The following is a 22,135-nucleotide window of genomic DNA, read 5'->3' as shown; positions in this document are numbered from 1 at the left end:
TAATGCTACAAATGTGGAATGTTGCATGCACTTTCAGATGAGGTCACTATTTTACTAGTTTTGCATAACTATTTTACTTGGTTATAAGAGACCTCTCACAAAGTGAGGGTAATGTGTAAATGTTTAGTTGAGTAAAAACAAAACCCATCAATAGTACTTTTAACACTTTCATTTAAGAAACAGCAACAATAACTATATTGGTGTGCTGTCAGTTTGGAACCTGAGTAGCAAGGTTTTTGGATCATGTATAGAAATGAAGCCTCAGCCTAATTCCAGTTCTCCCCCATCACTCTATCTGGCATTCCCAAGCTTAGCTCACTCTCTTCTCTATCCTGGCCTCTAGTACATACACTCCCTATAGGTAGGCTTCCTAGTTTATTTTGACTTTTAAAGTTTTCCCATAAAACATCCTGTTTTCTCTGGCTCTCAATATTCTTTGTAGATCAATGCTTATTTGGAAAAAAATCAGCAAGACCAACCTTGCATAGGTCATGGTTAATAATGATCTAAGAAGGGGCAGCTAGGTGATAACAATGGATCGAGTACCGGCCCTGGAATCAGGAGGACCTGAGTTCAAATCTGGCCTCAGACACATAACAGTCACCAGCTGTGTGACTCTGGGCAAGTCACTTAACCCCAGTTGCCTCACCAAAAAAAAAAAAAATGATCAGAGAGAGACATATTTCTAAACTTGAAGAGAACTGGGAAGAGGGGCTACTGGAACATGCTCCATTCCATTGCAGATTTGCCCTAGGAGAGTTCATGGTGCTGCCTCAGTTCTTCCAGTTGGCCATGCCTAACCTTCTCCAGTAGATGCACTGGCCACTGGGCAGTTGTCATTTTGATAACCTTGGATGGAAAAAATGCCCAGTACAAGTAGGAAAGTCAAGAGAATGATGCCAGAGACTTCAACACCACACTATTCTGTTCCTTTCAACCAACAGGCAGTGGCTTCTCCCCCTCCCCAGTTGGGATCTGCCATGTTGAGCTTCAGCCACTCAACCTTATACATTCCAGCATCTATAGGGAGAGCAGGTGCTAATGACTCTTCACTCCTACTGGGGCTAACCATGAACCTTTCTGCCATCTCATAGGACTGATGAAGATAAAATTTGCCCCTCCTACAACTAGATTTCCCCTAGAAAAAGTGAATATTTTGAAAAGCCTTGGAAATTAATTAGCAATAATGTTCTAATTAATACTGAATATAAATTGTGATTTTTCATAATACAGACCTGGTTAATAAGGCAATCATCAACTGGCAGGTTAAAATTTTTGCAGATACCAAAGAACTTCTCTCTGTCCACATATCCTGTTTTATCTTTGTCAAGAATTTGAAACGCTTCACGGATGGGGCCTTCAAGTAAGAAATCACTATTCTTGAGCCGTTCCTGGATCTCCTTTATTAATGTTTCTATGTCCTTTTTCTCTTTATGGTCTTCAATAAGTCCGCTGTGGACGGAGAAAGAAATAAGTAAATACAGACTTGATTCTTGAGAGCAGTCTTAACGGCTTAGACCTTTCCATGAGGCACCTTCAGTGGAGTTCCTTATGATCCCCACAGTTTTGTAGCTGAGTTGACTAGTAACTTTTAAATCCTTTTAACCTAAACACTTAGAAGAATGAGCTGGGCTGAACACAGTGCCAACAAGTGGTCCGTTCTCATTAAGGGTAAAATTAAAACACAGCTAGAGGTTAGCATTCTGATCCACCATGTGTAATTTTACTGCTGCCACCAGGAATCATCTCCATCCCTTGCCTGGTTTAGGAGGGATCTGGTTGTCTTTAAGGGTTATAGTGGACAGCACTGATTTTTTTTTCAACCCACCATTGATGTTAAATTATCTAAAAATAAATGCCTGAAGTTTGTTTTTTCTGTACTCTGCAGCTGAAGAGTAGGGACCTTTAAGAACTTTAACACTTTCTTCCCAGTTAATTTTGTAGTCTGTAATGCTTTCCGTACAAGTTAAGAAATTACCTTCTCAATGCACAATGCCTTCCACATTGAGGGGGTTAGGGGCACAGCACCCCCATGATCTGGAAAATCCCCATAAAATTTTTGGGCCCCTCCTTTGTACCAGAGAAGAAGAAATTATGTATATTTATGGTATTAAAAGATAAAATATGCCGATATTATAGACTGCTATACATATATTTTATGCATTTCTGAGTTTCTAAACTTTTTCTATGTCATCTGCTGGCTTTTGCATGCTGTCTGAAGCTTCTGGAAAACTCCCCCCAAATTCTCATATTGAAACCACGATGGGGAAAGTCGCGATGTGTAAGGTAGAACTGTACTAAGGTTAGTCCTTTATGTCTAGGATCCTCCAAAATGGAAGCAGATTGGTGATTTAAAACTTTATAAAAAAGAAAACTTCTCTCTTTGAAAAGGACAACTTGCAAAGTCCCAAATTTTACTTGCATGGTTCTTCTCTCACCTGAGTTGAGAGTTGGATAGGATAGCTCGTCTAATGGGAGAAGAAACTGAGGCACAGAAAGCAAGTGTGATTCAGTTGAATACTACTCTTTCTCCAATGTCCTACTGGCCTTTTCTAATGAAGCCATTTTTCTAATGGATAGATTCTAACGTTTTTACTCTTGCCTATAGCAGTCAGTCAGTCGGTAAGTATTCATTGAGCACCTACCATGTGCCAGGCACTGTGCTGAGGATTTAGGGACACAAAGCATACTCAAAGTCTACAGCTGCAATTCTGTTTTCTTATTTTCTCATCTCCTATTGCGATGACTGACATCTTTTTGTCCCCTTGCCTCTTTTCAGCATACTTCCTCTATCTTTTCCCAGTCTTTCCCATCTCTCCAATGCAGATGTCAAATAGGAAAGGCTTGATTAGATATTTGCTCAGGTGTTCTCCACACGTGTTTGATTATTTTTCCCTATTATATGCTTAAGCTCTTTTTGCATCGGCCCCACTGCCTCGTGCCTAATACTCTAAATAACATGGGCTTTGAATACATGTTATTCACCTAAGTACCAAAATGACACTGAAGCCTTATGACAACCCCGTGAGGTAAATAAAGCAAATATCCCCATTTTACAGGCTAGGGAAGGGAAGTTCAGAGAAGTTAAGGGATTTGTCCAAGGTCACAGAGGAAGCAGAACTCAGAAGTCAGGCACCACGGCTTGATTGGAGTCCAGTACCCTTTCCATCATGATTCAAGGAAAAATTCACCTGTGCAAATCTGCCCTTCATTTCAATGTGCACTTATGTGTAAAATGACTATCCTTTATGAAGGCAGAAGCGTGGAGCAGTGGGAAGAGCACTGGTTTTCAAGTCAGAGGACTCACGTTCAAATCCCTGCTCTGCCACTTACTACCTGTCTGATCCTGAGCAAGTCATTCAAGCCTCTCGAGGTCTCAGTTTCCTCATGTGTAAAATGAGGGGGTTGAACTTAGTTGGCCTGTAAGGTCATCCACCTCAAAATCTTCAATGTTAGGGAAATGCTGCTGGACCATGGCGATACAAAGGCAGGAGGGGATGGAAACAGGCCTTTCTAAAGCATCTACTATTGCCAGGTGCTGTGCTCAGCTCTTTAGAGAGATTCTCATTGAATCCTTACAGTAATCCTGAAGGGTAGGTGCTGTTACTGGCCCCATTTTACGGTTGAGGAAACTGAGGCAAACAGGTTAAGTGACTTGCCACACAGCTAGGAAGTGTCTAAGGCTGGATTTGAAGTCAGGTCTTCCTGACTCCAGGCCCAGTGTGCCACCAGTTTCCTCTACAAAGACAAAAATGCAAATGCCCCTAGCTTCAAGGAGATTATCTATTTTTTTTTCAATTCAACAAACATATGCAGAATATTGTCCTGTACTAAGGGGAAATAAAAAGGTTTTTTTTAACTGATACAATTAATTTTAACACAGAAGACATCCTAACAAACACACAAACCAGTCTTCCACAAAGTATATGCTTTTATTTTATCTATTTTATTTTTTATATAAGGCAACTGGAGTTAAGTGACTTGTCCAGAGTCACACAGCTAGTGAGTGTTATGTGTCTGAGGCTGGATTTGAGCTCAGGTCCTCCTGATTCCAGGGCTGGTGCTCTATCTACTGTGCCACCTAGCTGCCCCAAAGTATATACTTTAAAAAACATATATTCAACCTTGGAGTGAATCATCAGACATTTTTAATTTGGGGGAAAAAATGTTTCCCTGATTAGTATGGTTCCTAACCCTATTTACTAAATTATAAATGATTGCTATAAGCTCTGACTTAGCTATAGAAAGTTACCTAAAGGGGCAGCTAGGTGGTGCAGTGGATAGAGCACCAGCCCTGGAGTCAGGAGGACCTGAGTTCAAATCCAGTCTCAGACCAGATACTTGACACTAGCTGTGTGACCCTGGGCAAGTCATTTAACCCCAATTGCTTGCCCCCCCCTCAAAAAAAAAGAAAGAAAGCTACCTAAGTCTTCACATAGGTCCCCATTTACCAGGCATAGAACACAAAATCTAAATGATTATCTTATCACTTTGAACAATGAATGTTCAAACATGACTCCTTCGCTCCCTGAAAAAGTCAGATGCCTGTGCCCACTGATACGACAGCAGGGATGCCTAGGGCACTTGATGCATTGCAGCAAGTTTTCAAGTCAATTTACCCGTGAATTTCATCCAGGGCTCGGGTTTGAAGACACAGGCTCGTTACAGTTAAGCTCCTATTTGCCTGACACCAGGGAGACCTGGCCAGGGACCATCCTAAAAGGGAACTCCAAACCCCAGGTCAGGGTTTTGTTCCACATGACTTAGCAAGGGAAGGAGAGAAACCGACTGGCCGGCATTGGGACGCTTGTTCATTTGAAACGTTCAGAGCTCCCAGTGAAGCCTGGTGTTCCAAGAGCCCCAGGTGAGAGCACTCCATGCCAAGCCCGCCCCTGATGCCTTTATTTTCCATAAAAGTCAATGTAACTTTTATAGGGGTGACTAAGTCCCCTATGGGGAAAAGCTGGCCTTTTAGTGTTCAGCCAGCTCCCAGAATCCTTTGCCAAGAGCACCCTGGCAGACTTTCTCATGGCCAGGGCAGTGGGGAATTCATTTATGTTGCTACAAAGCAAATAGTCTGTCTACCTCTGCTGTCCCACCCCAATCCCTTTCTGTGCTAGGTTATTCATTGACTCTGGTGTGTCAGAGCCACCCTGCTGTCATTCCAACAGCACAGATTCATCTCTCTGCTTGACTCTCCCCTGGATCAGTGATCCAAGACCTTTCTGACCCAAGCAAGGAAAACCCACCAAGCAAGCAGTCATTTGCTTACTGAGCCAGTCGGGGGCTGTGAAGAAGGAAAGGTACACTGTACAGTCTGGAACTACGTCCACAAAAAAAAACTTTCCGGCTATGTTTCTGCCATGGCCCTTTTCCCAAGCCAACCCCCTGCTTCTGACATGCCTGAAAAATATGTGCAGAGAATCAAGGATACTGGGAAATCTTATTTTCATTTGTGTACACATGTTATTTGCATCCTCAGCTCCTGGCTGTCACAATGAAAGGACACGAAAACCAATAAGCATTTCTGGAGAAGGGTTATATACAGCAAACCCCAAGTTATTTGGTTCTCTAGGATAAGGAATAATGAAAGGGGCTAACCCTATCTTGATCACTACATTCTGCAGTGGGGTCCAGGCGCAAAAAATGCCACATGCTGCTTAAATAAACATAAGTGGCCTTAGAAAGGGCAAGCTAGACCTTTAGTCAGTCACTGGATAATTATAACTCCTCAGAGCGGAACTCTTTACCTGTTGGAGGGGAAGCCAAAATCAATTAAGAGGGATATCATTAATAGCTGTAATGGACACCTGTGCTCATGCTATGCCACAGAGGAAGAACAGAAAGGAAGGAGGGGGTCAAATCCAAGGACCTGAGGTTCTTGATGTAGGTTTTTTTTTTTTTTTAAGGCAGTTGGGGTTAAATGACTTGCCCAGGGTCACACAGCTCGTGTCAAGTATCTGGTCTGAGGCCACATTTGAACTCAGGTCCTCCTGACTTCAGGGCCGGTGCTCTGTCCACTGCACCACCTAGCTGCCCCTTGATGTAGGTCTTAAAGTCCCTACCTAGAGCCTGAATTTCTCTTTCTGCCCTCACTCTTAGAGATACTGGGCAGAACCACAGTGATAGTTCAACTCCAAATGACCTGACATTCTGCATATGACACTTTTTTTTTCCTCAATAAGTATAACCTTGAGGCAAGAATAATTATAATAAGCTTACTTTGCTTTAGCATTTTATGGTTTACAACCTACTTTCCTCAAAAACATCTGTAGAAGCTAAGTTGTGCTAATATTATCTTCCCCGTTTGATGGATGAGGAAACTGAGGCTTGAGAGATTAAATGACTTTCCAGTCTGTTGAATTGGAGTATCTATGCATATGTATGAAGACACTATAGTAAAATTTTATGTCAAATGCTTCAGTGAGGTTAAAATAAAATAAAGTCTTAGGTCCTGTCTTGGACTTGTATATAAGTCCAGACTTGTGTACCTAATATTTCTTATCCAGTAATGGAAGGAACACGATTTGGAGATATCTAAAACTGAAACAAACATGCAATGAGATGGTAAACATACCTGTCAGATTCCTGTGTCGTTGGTTGCTGTTTTAAGAAATGGTTTTTGAATGACAGGATTGTTGAAGGGGGATAATCTTTTGCATTGCTTTCCAGGTATTTCAGAACATATTCATCTGCATCCTGGATGATGAACCTATGGCCAAAAACTGGGAAAGAGTAACATTCCATTGGTTTAGTTATGGGAATACAATTGACACTTATTTATATAGTGCTTTGGAGTCAGTCCAGTTCTTGGTCTCAAGGAATAGAAATATTCCACTTCTTAAACCCAACTATAGGGCACAAAAGATAGGATACATACACCAGTCAGCTCCATTGGCTGTCTAATTTCTTAGCTGTCTGTTTTGGTCCCTGAGAGACAAAAAAACACATATGGTGGTTCCAGGAAAACCAGTCATAACCAGAAGTACAGGCTGAGTCTTAGTGGCAATAGTGGTTAAAAATAGCACTATTTTATGCCTAGGAGGGTGGAGGGAGCTGGAAACTCTCTGAAATACATCAGCCTGGGATAACCAGACCCCAGGCATCTGCGTACACCAATTCGTAAGCAGGGCAGATAAAGATGCACATGAGGTTTGGTAGAATTCCTCTGGTACCACAGACTGCACTTAGTGACTAATCCATCATTCTAGCCATTTGAATCCCATTCTGGAGAAAGAGGTCCAGTTTGCTAAATGGCACCAGATTCATAGCTTAGCAGTTACTTTTGCTTACAATGATGCTGTGAGCTAGACATGTTTTCATGAGTGAAATGACTTTAACACTGACAAATTCATGGATCCCAGGCTTATGAAATTTAGCTTGTTTACCTTCTGCCACTAACTAAAACTGCTATACATCAGGCTTTTCAAGGAAAGTTTAGAAAGTTTCACATGTAATATTCACAAAAGGTAAATGCAGTTGATTTGGTGCTTGAAACTAAGTAAAAGATAAGACACCGTGCCAACATCTATGAGAAGATGGCACAGTGAGGGGCTGTAAGCGAGCCAGGCATTAGCACAGTCTCCTTCAGGATTAGCAACTGACTTGCCAAACAACAATAAAACCCTCTACAATTTCTAGAAACATTAACAAAGATGCTGGGGGAAAAAAAGAAACTAAATAAAGCTATGATGTTTTGTTTTTTTAATTATGGTAAACAAGAAAAGACACAAGGAGAAACGCACACTGATGCAACACCAGAATCATGGCAATACATTTAAAAATAAATAACTGAATGAATAGAGGAATGAATGAATAAGCTCAACTATATAACAGAAAGCTTCAAGAGAGCAACAAAAGATTCATGGGGAGGAAAGAGGGAAGAGAGAGAAGGATGGGGGAAACCAAAGAGAAGTTAAAGGAAAATATGTATGCAGGTAAAAAAAAATGTGTTCATTTATTTCACGTTTCCTCATTTCAAGAAGAATATTGATAAGTTAGAATGGGCCTAGAGAAGATCAAACAGTTCGTGCCATATGAGGATTTTTTTTTTAAGGAGATATGTGGTCTAGAGAAGCTATTCTTCAAGTATCTGAAAGATTGTCCCGTGGAAGAACGATCAGATTTGTTCTAGTTGTAAAGAGGCAATTTTTATGCTTCATGTAAGGAGAAATTTTCTTATAATTAAAACATCAAAGAATAGAATGGGCTCCCTTGGGAGGTAGCATGTTCCCCTCACCATAGGTCTTCAAGCAAAGACCGGGTGACCACTTGCCATAACATGGATTTAATATGTGTAATATATTGAGGATCCTTTTCTGGATATGGGCTGAACTAGATGTCTGCTGAGGTCCTTTCCTACTCTGAGATTCTGTATGATATAGTACCACATATTACAATAAATTCCAGTTGGATCAATGACAAACATAATATTAAATTAGAAGAAAAAATAACATAGTTAACTGTGAGAAGGGAGATTTTAATCTACTGATAATAAAGGAAAGACATCATTCAGGATAAAGTAGTTAGATTAGATTATGTAGAAATAAAAAATTCTCTGAAATCCTATTTCATAATCCCATTAGTTTGTGTACTCTCTTTTTGCAGTACAAATAACAGCCTCCTCCCATGACTTGTCCATATTCTCCCAATAAATCTTCTATAGAGAACCCGCCCTGGATGCATGGTAGAGATCTAGAGACTTTTGGTAGAGACATTCAGACTGTCCATCTATTATCCCAGCCCTCACTACATGACTAGCCCTTCTTCCCTTTCAAATCATACACTTCCTTGATGTCTTTTATGCTACTGCTGCATGGGACTTACATCTACCATATATCTGTTAACTCATGCTTTGGGAGACTTGCTCTCTTGATTCTTCTGAGATTTTCTCATTTCATGATTTATAGCAACATAGCATCACTGATGGAAAACGGATGTTAAAAAGATGTAATTGGTGGTAGAGAACAAAAACAACTGTATGTAGCTTTCCAAATGTGATCTCATCCACTTCAATTCTGGGCCTCACTAACACTCTTTTCACAATGCTTGTTCAAGATATTGATGGGCTAATTCAAGAGACCATCCATCCAAAAGCATGTGATAAGCAGAGCAATATGCGATCTTCATCCACTTTGTTTCTCCTTTGTGAACTGCTAAGCTGAACTTTTTAAAAAAGTTTTCAAGCTCTCACTGAAAAGGTTAGTATTCAGGGTCTCATAGAAATCTACACAATGCCACAAAAGATTATCTGGAGAACTTCACCCTCCACAGAGAAGCTCTCCACTTGGGACTTTCCATAGGCCATCCTCCAGGATGATAGTGGTATAATAGCAGCTGGCACTTCTAGAGCTCTTTAAATCTTTAAAAGTGCTTTACAAAATGCATTATCCCATTTGGTCCTCGCAACAACCCTGTAGAGTAAATGCTATTATTATCTCCATTTTACAGAGGAGGCAGCTAAGGCTGAGAAAATGATTTGCCCAGGGTCCCACAGCTAGTAAATGTTTGAGGTAGGACTCCAACTCAAGTCTTCCTGACTCCAAGTTCAACACTTTATCTACTGAGCCACCTAGCTACCACATTTCAGAGATTCTCATCTAACACGAAGAGCCTGCATATACTTTGGAGGTGTTTTCTCATCTCTGACTCTTTGGGCCCCCCAAAAAACTGGAAGCATCACTATATGACACCACCCAGTGGGTTGCCACCAACTCCCCTTGCAAGCAAATCCTTCACAAAGCTCAAAAAGATTACATACAGGTAGGAGAAAACAAGTACGATTCATGGAAAATACTGACACTGGCCACTAAACAACTCTCTCCCACAGACCCAAATAACCTCAGTTAACTTTAAGTCATGGACTAGATATTCAGCAGCTCCCAGGAAAGTGGTGCCTATTAATCTTCCTCCGGTTCTCCGTAGTTACCAGTAGGGCAGCTGGGTGGTACAGTAAATAGTGTGGGGCTTGGAGTCAGAACACTCCTCTTCCTGAGTTCAAATCTGGCCTCAGACACTTACTAGCTGTGTGACCCTGAGCAAATCACTTAACCCTGTTTGCCTCAGTTTCCTCATCTGTAAAATGAGCTGGAGAGGAAATGGCAAACTACTCCAGTATCTTTGCCAAGAAAACTCCAAATGGGGTCACAAAGAGTTGGTCACAACTGAAATGACTGAACAAAAACCTGTAGGGAGTGTCAATTCCTTCTGAAACTCTCCAGCCTTCTCCCATCATTCTGTCTGCAGTTCTCACAGCTTTCAGCAGATGGTGTGACTAGAACCCCTGTCCCACCCTCATCTTTTCCCCCCAAGAGAAAGTTTATCTATCCATCTGTCTCTGTAATGGAGAGGGGAGTATTTTTCAAAATTGCTTGTCATCTCAGCAATGTTACAATGGAATAAAAGCACTGCGTTTATATCCCAACAATGATTTATTTGGCAAAGCAAGCAACTGCAGAAACAAATTGGGTACAAAGCTCTTCATTTTCATAAGGACCCTGATCCTTGTTTTCTACAGTTATTACATGTTGAAGAGTATTAAAAAAAAAAAAGACCAAGTCACCTCATTTCTTGTTTTTTTTTGTTTTTGTTTTTTTTTGCTTTTTGTTGAGGTGATTGAGGTTAAGTGACTTGCCCAGGGTCACACAGCTACTAAGTGTTAAGTTTCTGAGGCTGCATTTGAACTCAGGTCCTCCGGACTTCAAGGCCACAGCTCTATCACTGCACCACCTAACTGCCCCTACCTCATTTCTTATCGGTGGAGGAGATCAGGATTTTCCCCAAAATCAGGTAGCAGCTTTATAATTTCTCTTTAGTCAGGTGATTCACAAGAAGTTAAAACTTAACTTCACAAAATGGTGGATAAATGGCAAAATGGAGTTAATAATGCTTTTTTTTTAATGTCACAAGAAATACAAGTTCTTTCTGTGTTCAACTCAAATAATGCTAGATCAAGGTGCTTCTTCTCTGAAGCCTCTTACTAATGCTTTGGCTCCTGCCAAATTCTGATCTCGCACAAAAGTTTTTTTCTAGAAGTCAGAAACACAAATCTATCCCTTTCATCTTTGAATAGGTCTAGGTCATCAACCCTGGGCTTGGTCAGAGTGAATTTACAGTATGATGTCATCATTCCTACAGGCACCAGGTGTTGCTTCCCACCTGTATCAGCACTTCCCATGGGTCTAGTACAAATACTCCAATGTTACCTCAGTTGTCTGTTGGGCCCTCTGAGTTTCTCTGGATCCAACTAGGTGGGATAATTCAAATAACTCAGGGTTGCTTTCCCCAATATTCTGAGTAAGGAGATGGACAACGGAAGCCAAGCACTCTCTCAAACTTCATTGCAAGCCAGAAAGAGAAAAAAACAAATTACAAACCTAACTATGCTCAACATTGATAATCAGAAGATAATTGAAGAAATTTATTTCAGGTTCCATCTCTCAAGAAATCCAATTGAAATGGAATTAATTTAAATGAAATGGTATCTGAATTTGGAGTTCTAAAATAATAAAGTAAAAATCTGTGTAACAATTTTGAGAAAACAACAAGATCAAATGAATAGATATATAATTTGGAAGATTTTAAGAATTCTTGACTTCTGTGGTATTTTAAAATATTTAGCTTTTGGTTTTTCAGTTTGTATTTGAATTTCTTAAATATATCAACATAACAGTTTGACAATTTACATTGTTGAAAGTTAAATGGAATGTTAATTTAGAAAAGCACTCTAGCCCTAGTTTATATGTCTACTTTGGTAAATATTAAATCTTTAATCAGAAGGACTCATTTACAAGTCAGACTCTCAGAGATTTTTTTTTAAGCTTCTTCCTTTAGCTTGCTGTTAGCAGTGTTTACGTCGGCTATAGAGTTTAGGTAAATAGTAAGAGGCCTTTAAAACCTAAATTATTATAACTTTCAAGTAAACTATGGGTTCCTAATTTGGTTCCCTCCTCCCCTTATAGCTCTGTTATTGATTAGATCAGAACCACAAGGTTCCAGCTGGTTTTCACCACATGAACCAGCTACTGGAGAAGTCAACTTTGAGACTCGCATTGAAATCTTGTATTGAGATCTGTTTTGTACAAGATTTTAGCAGAAACATCTAATGAGTCTTCACAAGTAACTCGGAACCAGAAAGGAAACCCACTGAAATGGTGCCCCTGAGGACACAATATTTTCCAGACTGCCCTAAGAAAGGATGTGCCAGGGACCAGATGACTGTGTGGGACATCTGGGATCCAACATGAAACGTGTTGATTGGATGGATGTTGGGAATTGGTTACTGAATTGCAAGGACACATAATGTTTGTTAATGTTGATAATCATTATTGCACTGCTCTGGCTTTTTGTTTCTCTGCATCTGTGTACTATGTTCTCTTGGTTATCTTGGTATTACATGAATTTCTTCTCTGAATTAGTCCCTGATTTTGAACATTCTTACTGTGGCTTATATTGTGATTGACTGATGATTCTGGTCCCACTTTGTGGTTGGAACTATTCCGTACCACCCATATGTTGTAAATTGTCCAAGCCTTATTTCTTTGTCTCTGACTTTGGAGACCTGGACTCAATGGCTTGGATTATCCTTTGGGTGTAAGGTCTCTTGTTAGCTTTCTGTCTGTTAACCTTTATCTTTGTTAAATGTCTCTTTATCCTTGCCTCCAGATGTACCACACAGGTGGTATCCAAGATAATGTTTTACGAGGTGTGGTCATCGGTGTGCCCAAAGGCCATTTTGACCAAAAGGGGAGAATGTTACCCTGAAGAAAACTCAACCTGTCTTCTTGAGTTACCATGTTTTCCAGAAACACGGGATCAGGGGTATGCAGGAGCCCTGAACAAGTCAAGGATGGGACCTCCCTTCCCCCCCACCCCCAGCTGACATAATTTATTATTTGCACCTTTAGCTGGACTCTCAGTGTGTCCTTGAGAGCCAAATCAGCTACAAGATAGGTGCCAGTCAGTCTTCACCAGACTGATAAACTGTGCAGCTGGGACCCTTGTAGATAAGCAGACCGTCATATTTTTGTGGTCTCATAGTTCCCAAGAGAAAAGAATGTTGCGGGGCAGCTAGGTGGCACAGTGGATAGAGCACCACCCCTGGATTCAGGAGGACCTGAGTTCAAATCTGGTCTAGCTGTGTGACCCTGGGCACAGTCACTTAACCTCATTGCCCAACCAAAAAAAAAAACAAAGAATGTTGCTTTTGCCATCTTACTTACTCCTGTACCCCCTCCCTTTCTGCTCTCTTCCTCCTCTCATACCACTCCCATTTGAGAGGAGATTGTCCTCTACTCCTCCCATGAGACTTCCCCCTTTTTGCAACCCATAAATACTCAAGTTTCCATATGAATTGCGAACTCCTTTGTACTTGGTATAGGAATTCCACATTCATGTTAATTTTTCTTGTAATAAATCCAGTTGCAATGCATGTCTCATGGACTTGTGGTTTTGTTGTTGTTTTGTTAACATCCTCTACATGTCTACTTGAACTCAACTTCTCCAGTAGATTGTATCCTCAGGCATTTCCTCCCCCCCCCCAATCTTTAACCACTTATTGTCAACTGGTTCCTTCTCTACTGCATTCAAACATACCCAAATCTCCCTCATCCTTTAAAAAAAACAAAAACCTTTCACTATGCCCTACCACCTTTTCAAGCTATCATCCTGTCTCTCTCCTTCCTTTCTCAAAGTCCTTGAAAAAGTTGCTTCTCTTTCCTTTCCTCTGTTCTCACGAACTCCTCAACCCCTTGCAATCTGGCTTTTGACCTCATCACTCAACTAAAACTGCTCTCTCTAAAATTACCAGTGATCTCTTAAAATGATGGTCTTCTCTTAGTCCTTATCTCTGTTAAGCTCTCTACTATACTTAACCCTGTCAGCCACCCTCTCCTCCTGGGTTTTCAAGGTACTCTCCTGGTTCGCATCCTGTCCGGGCACTCCTCAGTCTTCTTTGCTGGCTCATTCTCCACATATGTATCAAATATCAGGGATAAAAGTCTGACATCCAAATATATAGTGACTTCACACAAAGCTACAACACCAAGAATCATTCTCTATTAGATAAGTGGTCAAAGAATCTGATCAAAACATTTTCAAAAGAACTGCAAACTAGAAGTTACCAAACAAAAACTTGCTCTAAATCACTAACAGTAGAGAAATGTAAATTAAAACCATTCTGAGGTTTCACTGAACACCATGCAAAATGGCAAAGATTTTTTTTTTTTTAAATGGAAACAGTTCCTGCTGAAGGGACTGTTGGAAGATAGGCACACTCATACACATTGAGTATGTACATTGAAGTTGACACTAAGAAGTGATCCAACCATTCTGGATCTCAGTTTGGAATCTTGAGAAAAAGAAAAAATGACTACACTGCCTGTATTGTTTGATTCATCAATTCCCCTGATGATGGGCAAACACCCTGAGGAGGTCAAAGACAGAAATAAAACTCCAATATATATGGCAAAAAAAATAGCCATAGCAGCACTCTGAGGCAGCAAAGAACTAGAAACAAAATAGGTACCCACAAAGTGAGAGATGGATGAAATCCACAACAACAAAAACTTTTTATAATTACTAGGTGCCAGGCACTGTGCTAAGGGTATGTTTAAAAAAAAAAAAAAGATAAAAACAGTCACTGCTCTCAAGGAACTCACATTCTAAGGAGGGAGACAATACGCCAGTCACTAGGTGGGTATAAGATAGATACAGAGTAGAAGGAAGGAAATCTCAGAGGTGAAGTTACTAGCAGGTAGAAGAAACCAGGAAAGGCCTCCTGCATAAAATGGCATTAGAGCCGAGACTTGAAGGAAACCAGGGGAAACTAACAGGCTGAGGTAAGGAGGTCTATAAGTATAATGTAATATTATTTTGCAATAAGAAATTATTGACATGAGGGACTTCAGATAAGATTTAGATTTGTATGAACTGATCCAGAGTGAAATAAATAGAATTAAGCAACAATATACAATGTAAATGAAAAGATCACTAAAAGGAAGTTGAATTCTGAGCAGTGGGGAAAAAAAACAACAAAGGTCCTAGAGACTCAATGATGAAACAAATCTCTCTTACAGTAGAGACCTGGAAGACTGCTAGGCCAGAATATTATATATAGTCAGATATAGACTTGTTATCAAATGTTATTGCCTGATTGTTTTTCTGTGTTACAAGGAAGGGTTCAATCTGTGGAGTGAGTAGGAAATTATTCTGATAGAAAGGCAAATGGCATCAATAAAATGTATTTCAAAAGAACAAACAAAGATTATAAAAAGACTATGACTGCATAAAGGAAAACAGAATCTTTATACATATACAGATATAAAAGGACAGAGGCTAGAAGGGAACATAAAGAGGATGAGATTTATTATTGTTGCTAGTTTAAGGTGTAATTAAGGTGTAAGTTCTGATTATGTGGATTGTATTACATGGAGGTGGGAGTGGTGTTTGATCATAACTAAAACATTTTTTAGAAAGAAGAAACCAACCACATTAATCTCAATCAGTATCCTAGTTAATTATGAGTTAGCAAAAATAAATCTCCACAAATTAGAAAGCACTTTCAAAAGTATTAGAAAAGGCAGAATTATTTACAGACTTACCTTCAATGAGAGCACCAATAAAAAAGTCACCAGGTCCATAGAAGGTGGGCTTGTCTACACAGGAGCCTGGCTTAGCAATTTTGGTCTTGCCAAGATATTTGCCCCCAAAGAAGCCAGAGTTTCTGACTGGTGGCTCAAAGATAGTGATCATCTCTGTAGCTAAGTAATAAGAGATGATAAAATGGCGTCCCCGATCTTCAGGTATAGGGGATTCCTGTGGGATTAAAGAGATGAAGGAGATAATTATCTAATAACTGAATAGATTATCATTAGACTGTTCACGATCTATCGTCTTGGCAATCACTATTTTAAAGTTAGTAAAAACTGAGGGCACAATAAAGCAGCATTTGGCCTTTTTTGCATTTGTGTCATATTAAGCAGATATGACTACAGGTTACAGTATACTCAGCACTCATCACACATATCCTGCTATTTCCTCAGCTTGTAACATTCAGATATTCCATTCTGTCAATGGGGAAATTACACTCAACCATTTTTCACTCATTTCTTTTGCTTGATTGGCTAGGGACTCCAACTGAGAACTCACTCAGCTGACTTAACCGGCTCTAATAAAGATATTCTGAAGCAGGATGGTATAATGGACAAAGCACTGGACTGGAGTCAGCAAAGACTTGAGTTCAAATTCCACTTACTGTCAGCCTCGGTTTCTTCATCTTCTTCAAAATGGGAATAATAATACTGATCTCACAAACTTGTTTTGAAAATCATCTGAGAATGTCTGAAAGCCTTAAAGCACTATATAAATGTCAGCCATCACGATGACAGCACGAGTGAGGAATGAATCATTATCAAATGAGAATAGGTCCAACACCACATTTGAAAAGACCAGTTGGGTGTTGTCATAGCCTCCAAACAACAAACACTCAGCTGCTCAGCAGCGTGGTGAAGCTAGCTGCCAGTAAGATGTGTGATGACTCTTCCTGAATCCTGACAGATCCAGAGGTGACTACATCTCCAGAGATGTCCAGGCCAGCTGGACGGGCAGGCAGGAATCCTTTAGCTAAGGATCGTGCGAGGGATATAACCCATCTTTTTGGTACTGACTCAGTTCTCCAAAGCCACATGACATGCAGATAGAGAATGATATAGATAAAAAGATCTCTTTTTGAGCACCTAATTCATCTTTTCAGTACTCAAAGATGAAGCTACCCATTATGTTTGATATCAGAACCCTAAATAAGCGTTAACAGAGGTACATGTGCATTCTTTGAAAGAGTATAGTTTACTTAGCTCTTCTCAGCAATACAAGAATCTAAGACAACTCCAAAAGACTCACGATGGAAAATGCTCTCCACACCCAGAGAAAGAATTATGGAGTCTGAATGTGGATGGAAGCATACTATTTGCTCTCCTTTTCTTTTGTTGTTTTGTTTTGTATCTTCTTTGTCGTGGTTCCTCCCATTAGTTCTAATTGTTCTTTACATCATAACTAATGTGAAAATATGCTTAATATGAATGTATAAGTAGAGTATATATCAGATTGCATGCCATCTTGGGGAGGGAGGAGGAGAGGGAGGGAGAGAAAATTTTAAACTCAAAATCTTATGGAAGTGAATGTTTAAAACTAAAAATAAATAAATCAATTATTAAAAAAACAACAACAACAACACTGAGGTTTCACCTCACACCCTGCAAACTGGGGAAAAAAATGACAAAAAATGGCAACAGTTAATTTTGGAGGGGTTGTGGAAAGGTAGATATACTAATACATTGTTGGTGGAGTTGTGAAACAGTACATAAAGTTACTAAAATGTTCATAAAAGAAAAAAAAATCTTTTTTAACTCCAGAGCTTAGTAAAGTGGTTGAACATTTTTGAGCCTTAACAACCATTTGTTGAATTTAACTAAAGAAAGTACTAGGAGCCATTAGAAATGAAAAAAAAAAAATTGTACAACTTCTCAAAGAAAAAATAATGTAGAATCCTTTACCCTCCACCAAACTATATCACTCAGAGTGGCCATTCAATGTCACTTGGTTAAGCCTTCCAAAGGTGAGAATACTTCATAGGAAGCTTCCTTTAACCTGGCTAAAATCTTTCACGGAGCAGCTTAAATACATTTTCTCTTGATCAGCCTTTGGAGCCAGAGGAGAGAAGGCCACTATCACCTATCTTGTTCAGTGATCTCCCAAAGTGTGGGCTGCAGCCTTCCTGAGAGCCACAGACTGAACACAAGGCATGTGTGATCAACTAAGTAGAGGACAGGAAAATGGGTCATTTCCTACCCTCCCCATAGATGAGGGTTTGTTTTTAACATAACCATCCCTACCCTCATCCCCAGTCTGTCTCCTCCTTCTGATGGATAAGCTCCTCACCTCCCCACCTGGAGACAGGCAAGCTCTTCAAGGCAGTTATAAATTGACCAACCTAGCTGCCCTAGACCTGACTATGTCACTCACTCCCTTAACTCAAACCCAAGAGCGCTCTATTGACTATAAGAATTTCATTTCATTTATATCTCATCTTTTCAGAATTTCTATTTTTGTGTAAATTTTCGAGCAAACATAATTGTTGCAGTACAGCAATATGTGCATTTAGTTTGTGTATGTTGTTAAATAATTTTCCTGATAGGGATCTACGATCAAAGAAGTTTGGAGACTAGTGATCTAGATGATGATTTCTTTTATACTTTAAGGGAATCATGAGGTTTTTGCTTGCAAAAAATATTCCAGTTCCTTAAACTTTTCCCCATAAGTTTTCTTACCGAACCTTTTAATCACTCACATGACTCACTTCTAGACCTTCTTTAAGTTCTCCACACACCATTGGTTTGGGAGCTCAGAACTACATTGGTTGCGCTATAGCAGCTCTTTATGACTGATTCACTTTATCAATCCCCCTCTTGACCCAAGACCTTTCTCTGCCCTAATATGATATAGGCAATTATCCTCATCTTAGATTCATGCCATTTGTTTTATCCTCTTAGAGTATCTCGAGGGTACTAGTCCTTACTGAACTTCATTCTATTTATTTCTGATCATTTCCCCATTTTACCAAGACTATTTGGATTCTAATCCTATTTTCCAAGGTGCCAGCCACATGCTGCTATCCCCTTCTCCCTGTCTGTGGGCCTCTGACTTCTTCCCCTAGCTTATTCTTCAAACTTAATAAGTATACTCAATCTCATTATACTGGTGGTTGGGAAGAAAATGTCAACAGCATTGATACTGTCACAAAATCTCCACGTCACATCATTTTTCGCGTCCTGAGCTCAAGTAGGCTCTGGCCTTTGGAAACAACTCTAAGCAAGATCCTTCGACCAATTGTTCTGGATGACATTTTCTCAGTTTACTCATGAGTGAGATGATTGAGACATAAACAGAATCCATCCTACAGTCAAGATAAATTTAATTTATCAATTCTGCTCCGTTAACCAACTCTGTCATTACTCAGCACCCTGTCCACTTTGCTAATTAATTTTGGGATGATTTTCTCCAGGCTTGTCAGGCATGGAAGCTGAACTTGTAAGTATATCATTTTCAGTGTCATCGTTTTGCCTTCCCCTCCTCCCCCAACTTCAGCACTAATACAGATGATGATGATACCTGGGTGAAACAGAGCAAAGAAAACTGGACTTGGGAGCCACGAGCCTAGATTCTAGCCTTGGCTCTGCCATTAATTAGCTCTGTGACCTTAAGAAGGTCAATTCTGCTTCCTCAGCTGTAAATTAAAGGGCATTAGGGGTAGCTAGGTGGCGCAGTGGATAGAGCACCGGCCCTGAAGTCAGGAGGACCCAAGTTCAAATCCAGCCTCAGACCAAACACTTGACACTTACTAGCTGTGTAACCCTGGGCAAGTCACTTAACCCCAACTGCCTAAAAAAAAAAAAACAAAAAAATGAAGGGCATTAGATTTAAATCATCTCTTAAGTCCTTTTGGGTTCAATTTTTTAATGATTCCACAGCTTCATCATGCTTTACAGTTTACAAAGTGCCTCATTACATTTTCACAACAATCCTGGTCCCTTTTCAGGCTCCTTTCTATACAAAGTTTCCCGCTTCCTGCGCTCTTCTCTGAGTCCAAGCTAGCCAGAGAGTAAGTATAATGTGTGTGAATTACTGCTTTATATTTCTGGGTTTGTTTGTGAATGCTTCTAAGGCATTTGTGTTTAAGCATTTTCAGTGCTGGAGGAAATAAATTGTGATCCTAGACCTGATAATTCTACCACATTGTAGAACTGTACATTGTACATTGGATACTTTTTCTAGAAGGGACTCTATTGCCTTCTGTTTCAAATAAGCCAAATTTCAACCTTGTTTTTAGATCTATATCTCCAATATATATGGTGCAAGAGGAAATATAAATTCTGGTTAAATGAGGACTCCATTTAATCTAGGTCAGGAAAGCCTTCCATGATCTCCTTAAAATGCATTTTTAAACACCCATTTATAAATGGCATAGTATCAAGTAAGTCAGAGAAAGACAGTCCCCAGTAAAGATCAATATATAGAAGGCTACAGCATAGAGGAAGAAACACTTAGAAGGCAGAGGATTTAGCTTCTACTTGCCCTATGAACTATGAAGTTTTGGGTAGTCCCGTCAATAGCCCTAAATGTCTCACTTGTACAATGGAAATAATGATAATACCTGATCCATCTGAAAGCAAGGAGCTAAGTCTATTATACTTTGACATGTAAATTCACTGACAATTGAACCACATGTTGAACAATCCTGGTCCAAGGACTCTTTATGAAAACAGTACTCACCAGCACAGCCATATATCGAAGCACCTTGTGATCATCTGTCAACATCTTGATAACATCTTTTTTGAGGGGCTTTGGAATCAGGGCAAAGCAATTCTGGGCAGAATCTTCAACGAGTCCAAAACCATTATAGGGAGGTAATTCCTGGAAAAAAGTGGGAGGCAAGAATAGCTAAGTATGACTTAACAAAACAGTAATACTAACTTCTACCAGAATGTGAGCTCCTTACAAGGATCATGTTTTTGCCTTTCTTTATATCCTCAATGCTTAGCACGGTGCCTGGCACATTCTTGTTCAGTTATTTTTCAGTCATGTTCAACTCTTTGTGATTCCATTTGGGGTTTTCTTGGCAGAGATACTTAAGCGACTTGCCATTTCCTTCTCCCGATCACTTTACAGATAAGGAAACTGAGGCAAACAGGGTGAAGTGACTTACCCAGGGTCACACAGCCAGTAAATATCTGAGGCCAGATTTGAGCTCAGAAAGATGAGTCTTCCTGACTGCAGGCCCAGCACTCTATCTATCCACTGCACCACTCAGCTGACCTGCCTGGCATATAGTAAGCACTTAATAAATGCTTGTTGAATGACTAACTTCCATTGAAATCCTCTTCTGACACCCCATCGTGGTGTGAAGGTGTCTCTGTGATCTCCGAGGTTATGCCAATAGATCTCAATCTCTGGCAGCCCCAACCAAGTTGGAAGAATTTCACGTATAGGTCCAAGGACTATGCCTGTCCTCTGAGGACCAGTCTAGATTTGGAGAGGTTCATTACTACGTTGGCTATCTGAAGTACTACAAATATTATTAATGGCACTGAAAAGCTCCAGAAAAAAAAAAACAACAACAACAATTTATAGATAACTCCTACATTTTTACATGTGGTCAGAAAGGGTAACATACTTCATAAGCATTTCTATAGTACTGTGCAGCATCTTATAGTAGAAAGGACACCTGATTTAGGAGTCAGGAGATCTGAGTTCAAGTTTAATCTCTACAACTTTCTGCTGCAACCTGGGGCAAATCACTCAGCCCTCTCTGAGCCTTCAAAAGAATCAAGAGAATAATGTCTGCTCTACTTACTTCAGTTAAAATTTTTGTAAATTATAAAACACTATCTAAATGCAACCTGGGCTTCCAAGTCTGGGGCACTTTGCATGCTGCTGTGCGTGCAGAAGGAGTGTGTTTGTGGGTGGAAAGAATGCTATGTGATGCATTAGAATGTAAGCTCCTTGAGAGCAGGGATTGGCTTCTGCATCCTTTTGTATCTCTAGTGTTTAGTACAGTGCCTGGTACATAATGTTTATTGACTGTCAATTGACTGACTGATGCTATGTGCCTATACGAATGGCAGAATTCGTGAGAGCTTTCGGGAGGAGAGAGACATATAGTTCCAGATAATATATTACCTCCGCCAATTAGGAGCCTCCTGTTGCATACACATTGGTATACCAAATGTCCCAGGCTTTGAAGCACAGATTGCATAAAAATAAAGAATTATTATTTTTTAGTTATTAACTCATCACAGTAAGGAAGGGTATGGGCTGTATTTCAAGGTTTTCCAGGTTAGAGATGTAATTTATATTATTCATTATGACAAAATTTTACTAAGGCAAAAATTGTATGGACTTCATTATAATGAAGTTTAATATATATATGTATATAGATATGTATACATATGAGTATGTACGTAATAGATGGACAGCCCGACTTACCTTGCTACATGACCTCATTGCTCCCACTTCATCACTACCCATTTTTGCTTCTCATTTTCTTACAATTTGGCTTGTGATCCCACCACTTTATTTTTAA

General features: G+C 39.8%; 1 protein-coding gene across 1 annotated transcript in view; it reads right to left on the bottom strand.

Moving 5' to 3' along the window:
- The window catches only part of EFHC1 (EF-hand domain containing 1), a 94,364-nt gene that overhangs the window by 3,215 nt on the left and 69,014 nt on the right, over positions 1-22,135 (bottom strand). The window contains exons 7-10 of the mRNA XM_027840297.1: positions 20,326-20,466; positions 15,600-15,813; positions 6,578-6,725; positions 1,236-1,452 (exon numbers count right to left, since the gene is read on the bottom strand). Coding sequence (XP_027696098.1) covers positions 1,236-1,452; positions 6,578-6,725; positions 15,600-15,813; positions 20,326-20,466 — 720 coding nt within the window. The remainder of the gene's footprint in view (positions 1-1,235; positions 1,453-6,577; positions 6,726-15,599; positions 15,814-20,325; positions 20,467-22,135) is intronic.

The sequence above is a fragment of the Vombatus ursinus genome, unplaced genomic scaffold, assembly GCF_900497805.2.
Source record: "Vombatus ursinus unplaced genomic scaffold, bare-nosed wombat genome assembly UNPS02004698.1, whole genome shotgun sequence".
NCBI classification, from domain to species: domain Eukaryota; kingdom Metazoa; phylum Chordata; class Mammalia; order Diprotodontia; family Vombatidae; genus Vombatus; species Vombatus ursinus.
This window is presented reverse-complemented; position numbering and strand designations above follow the sequence as displayed.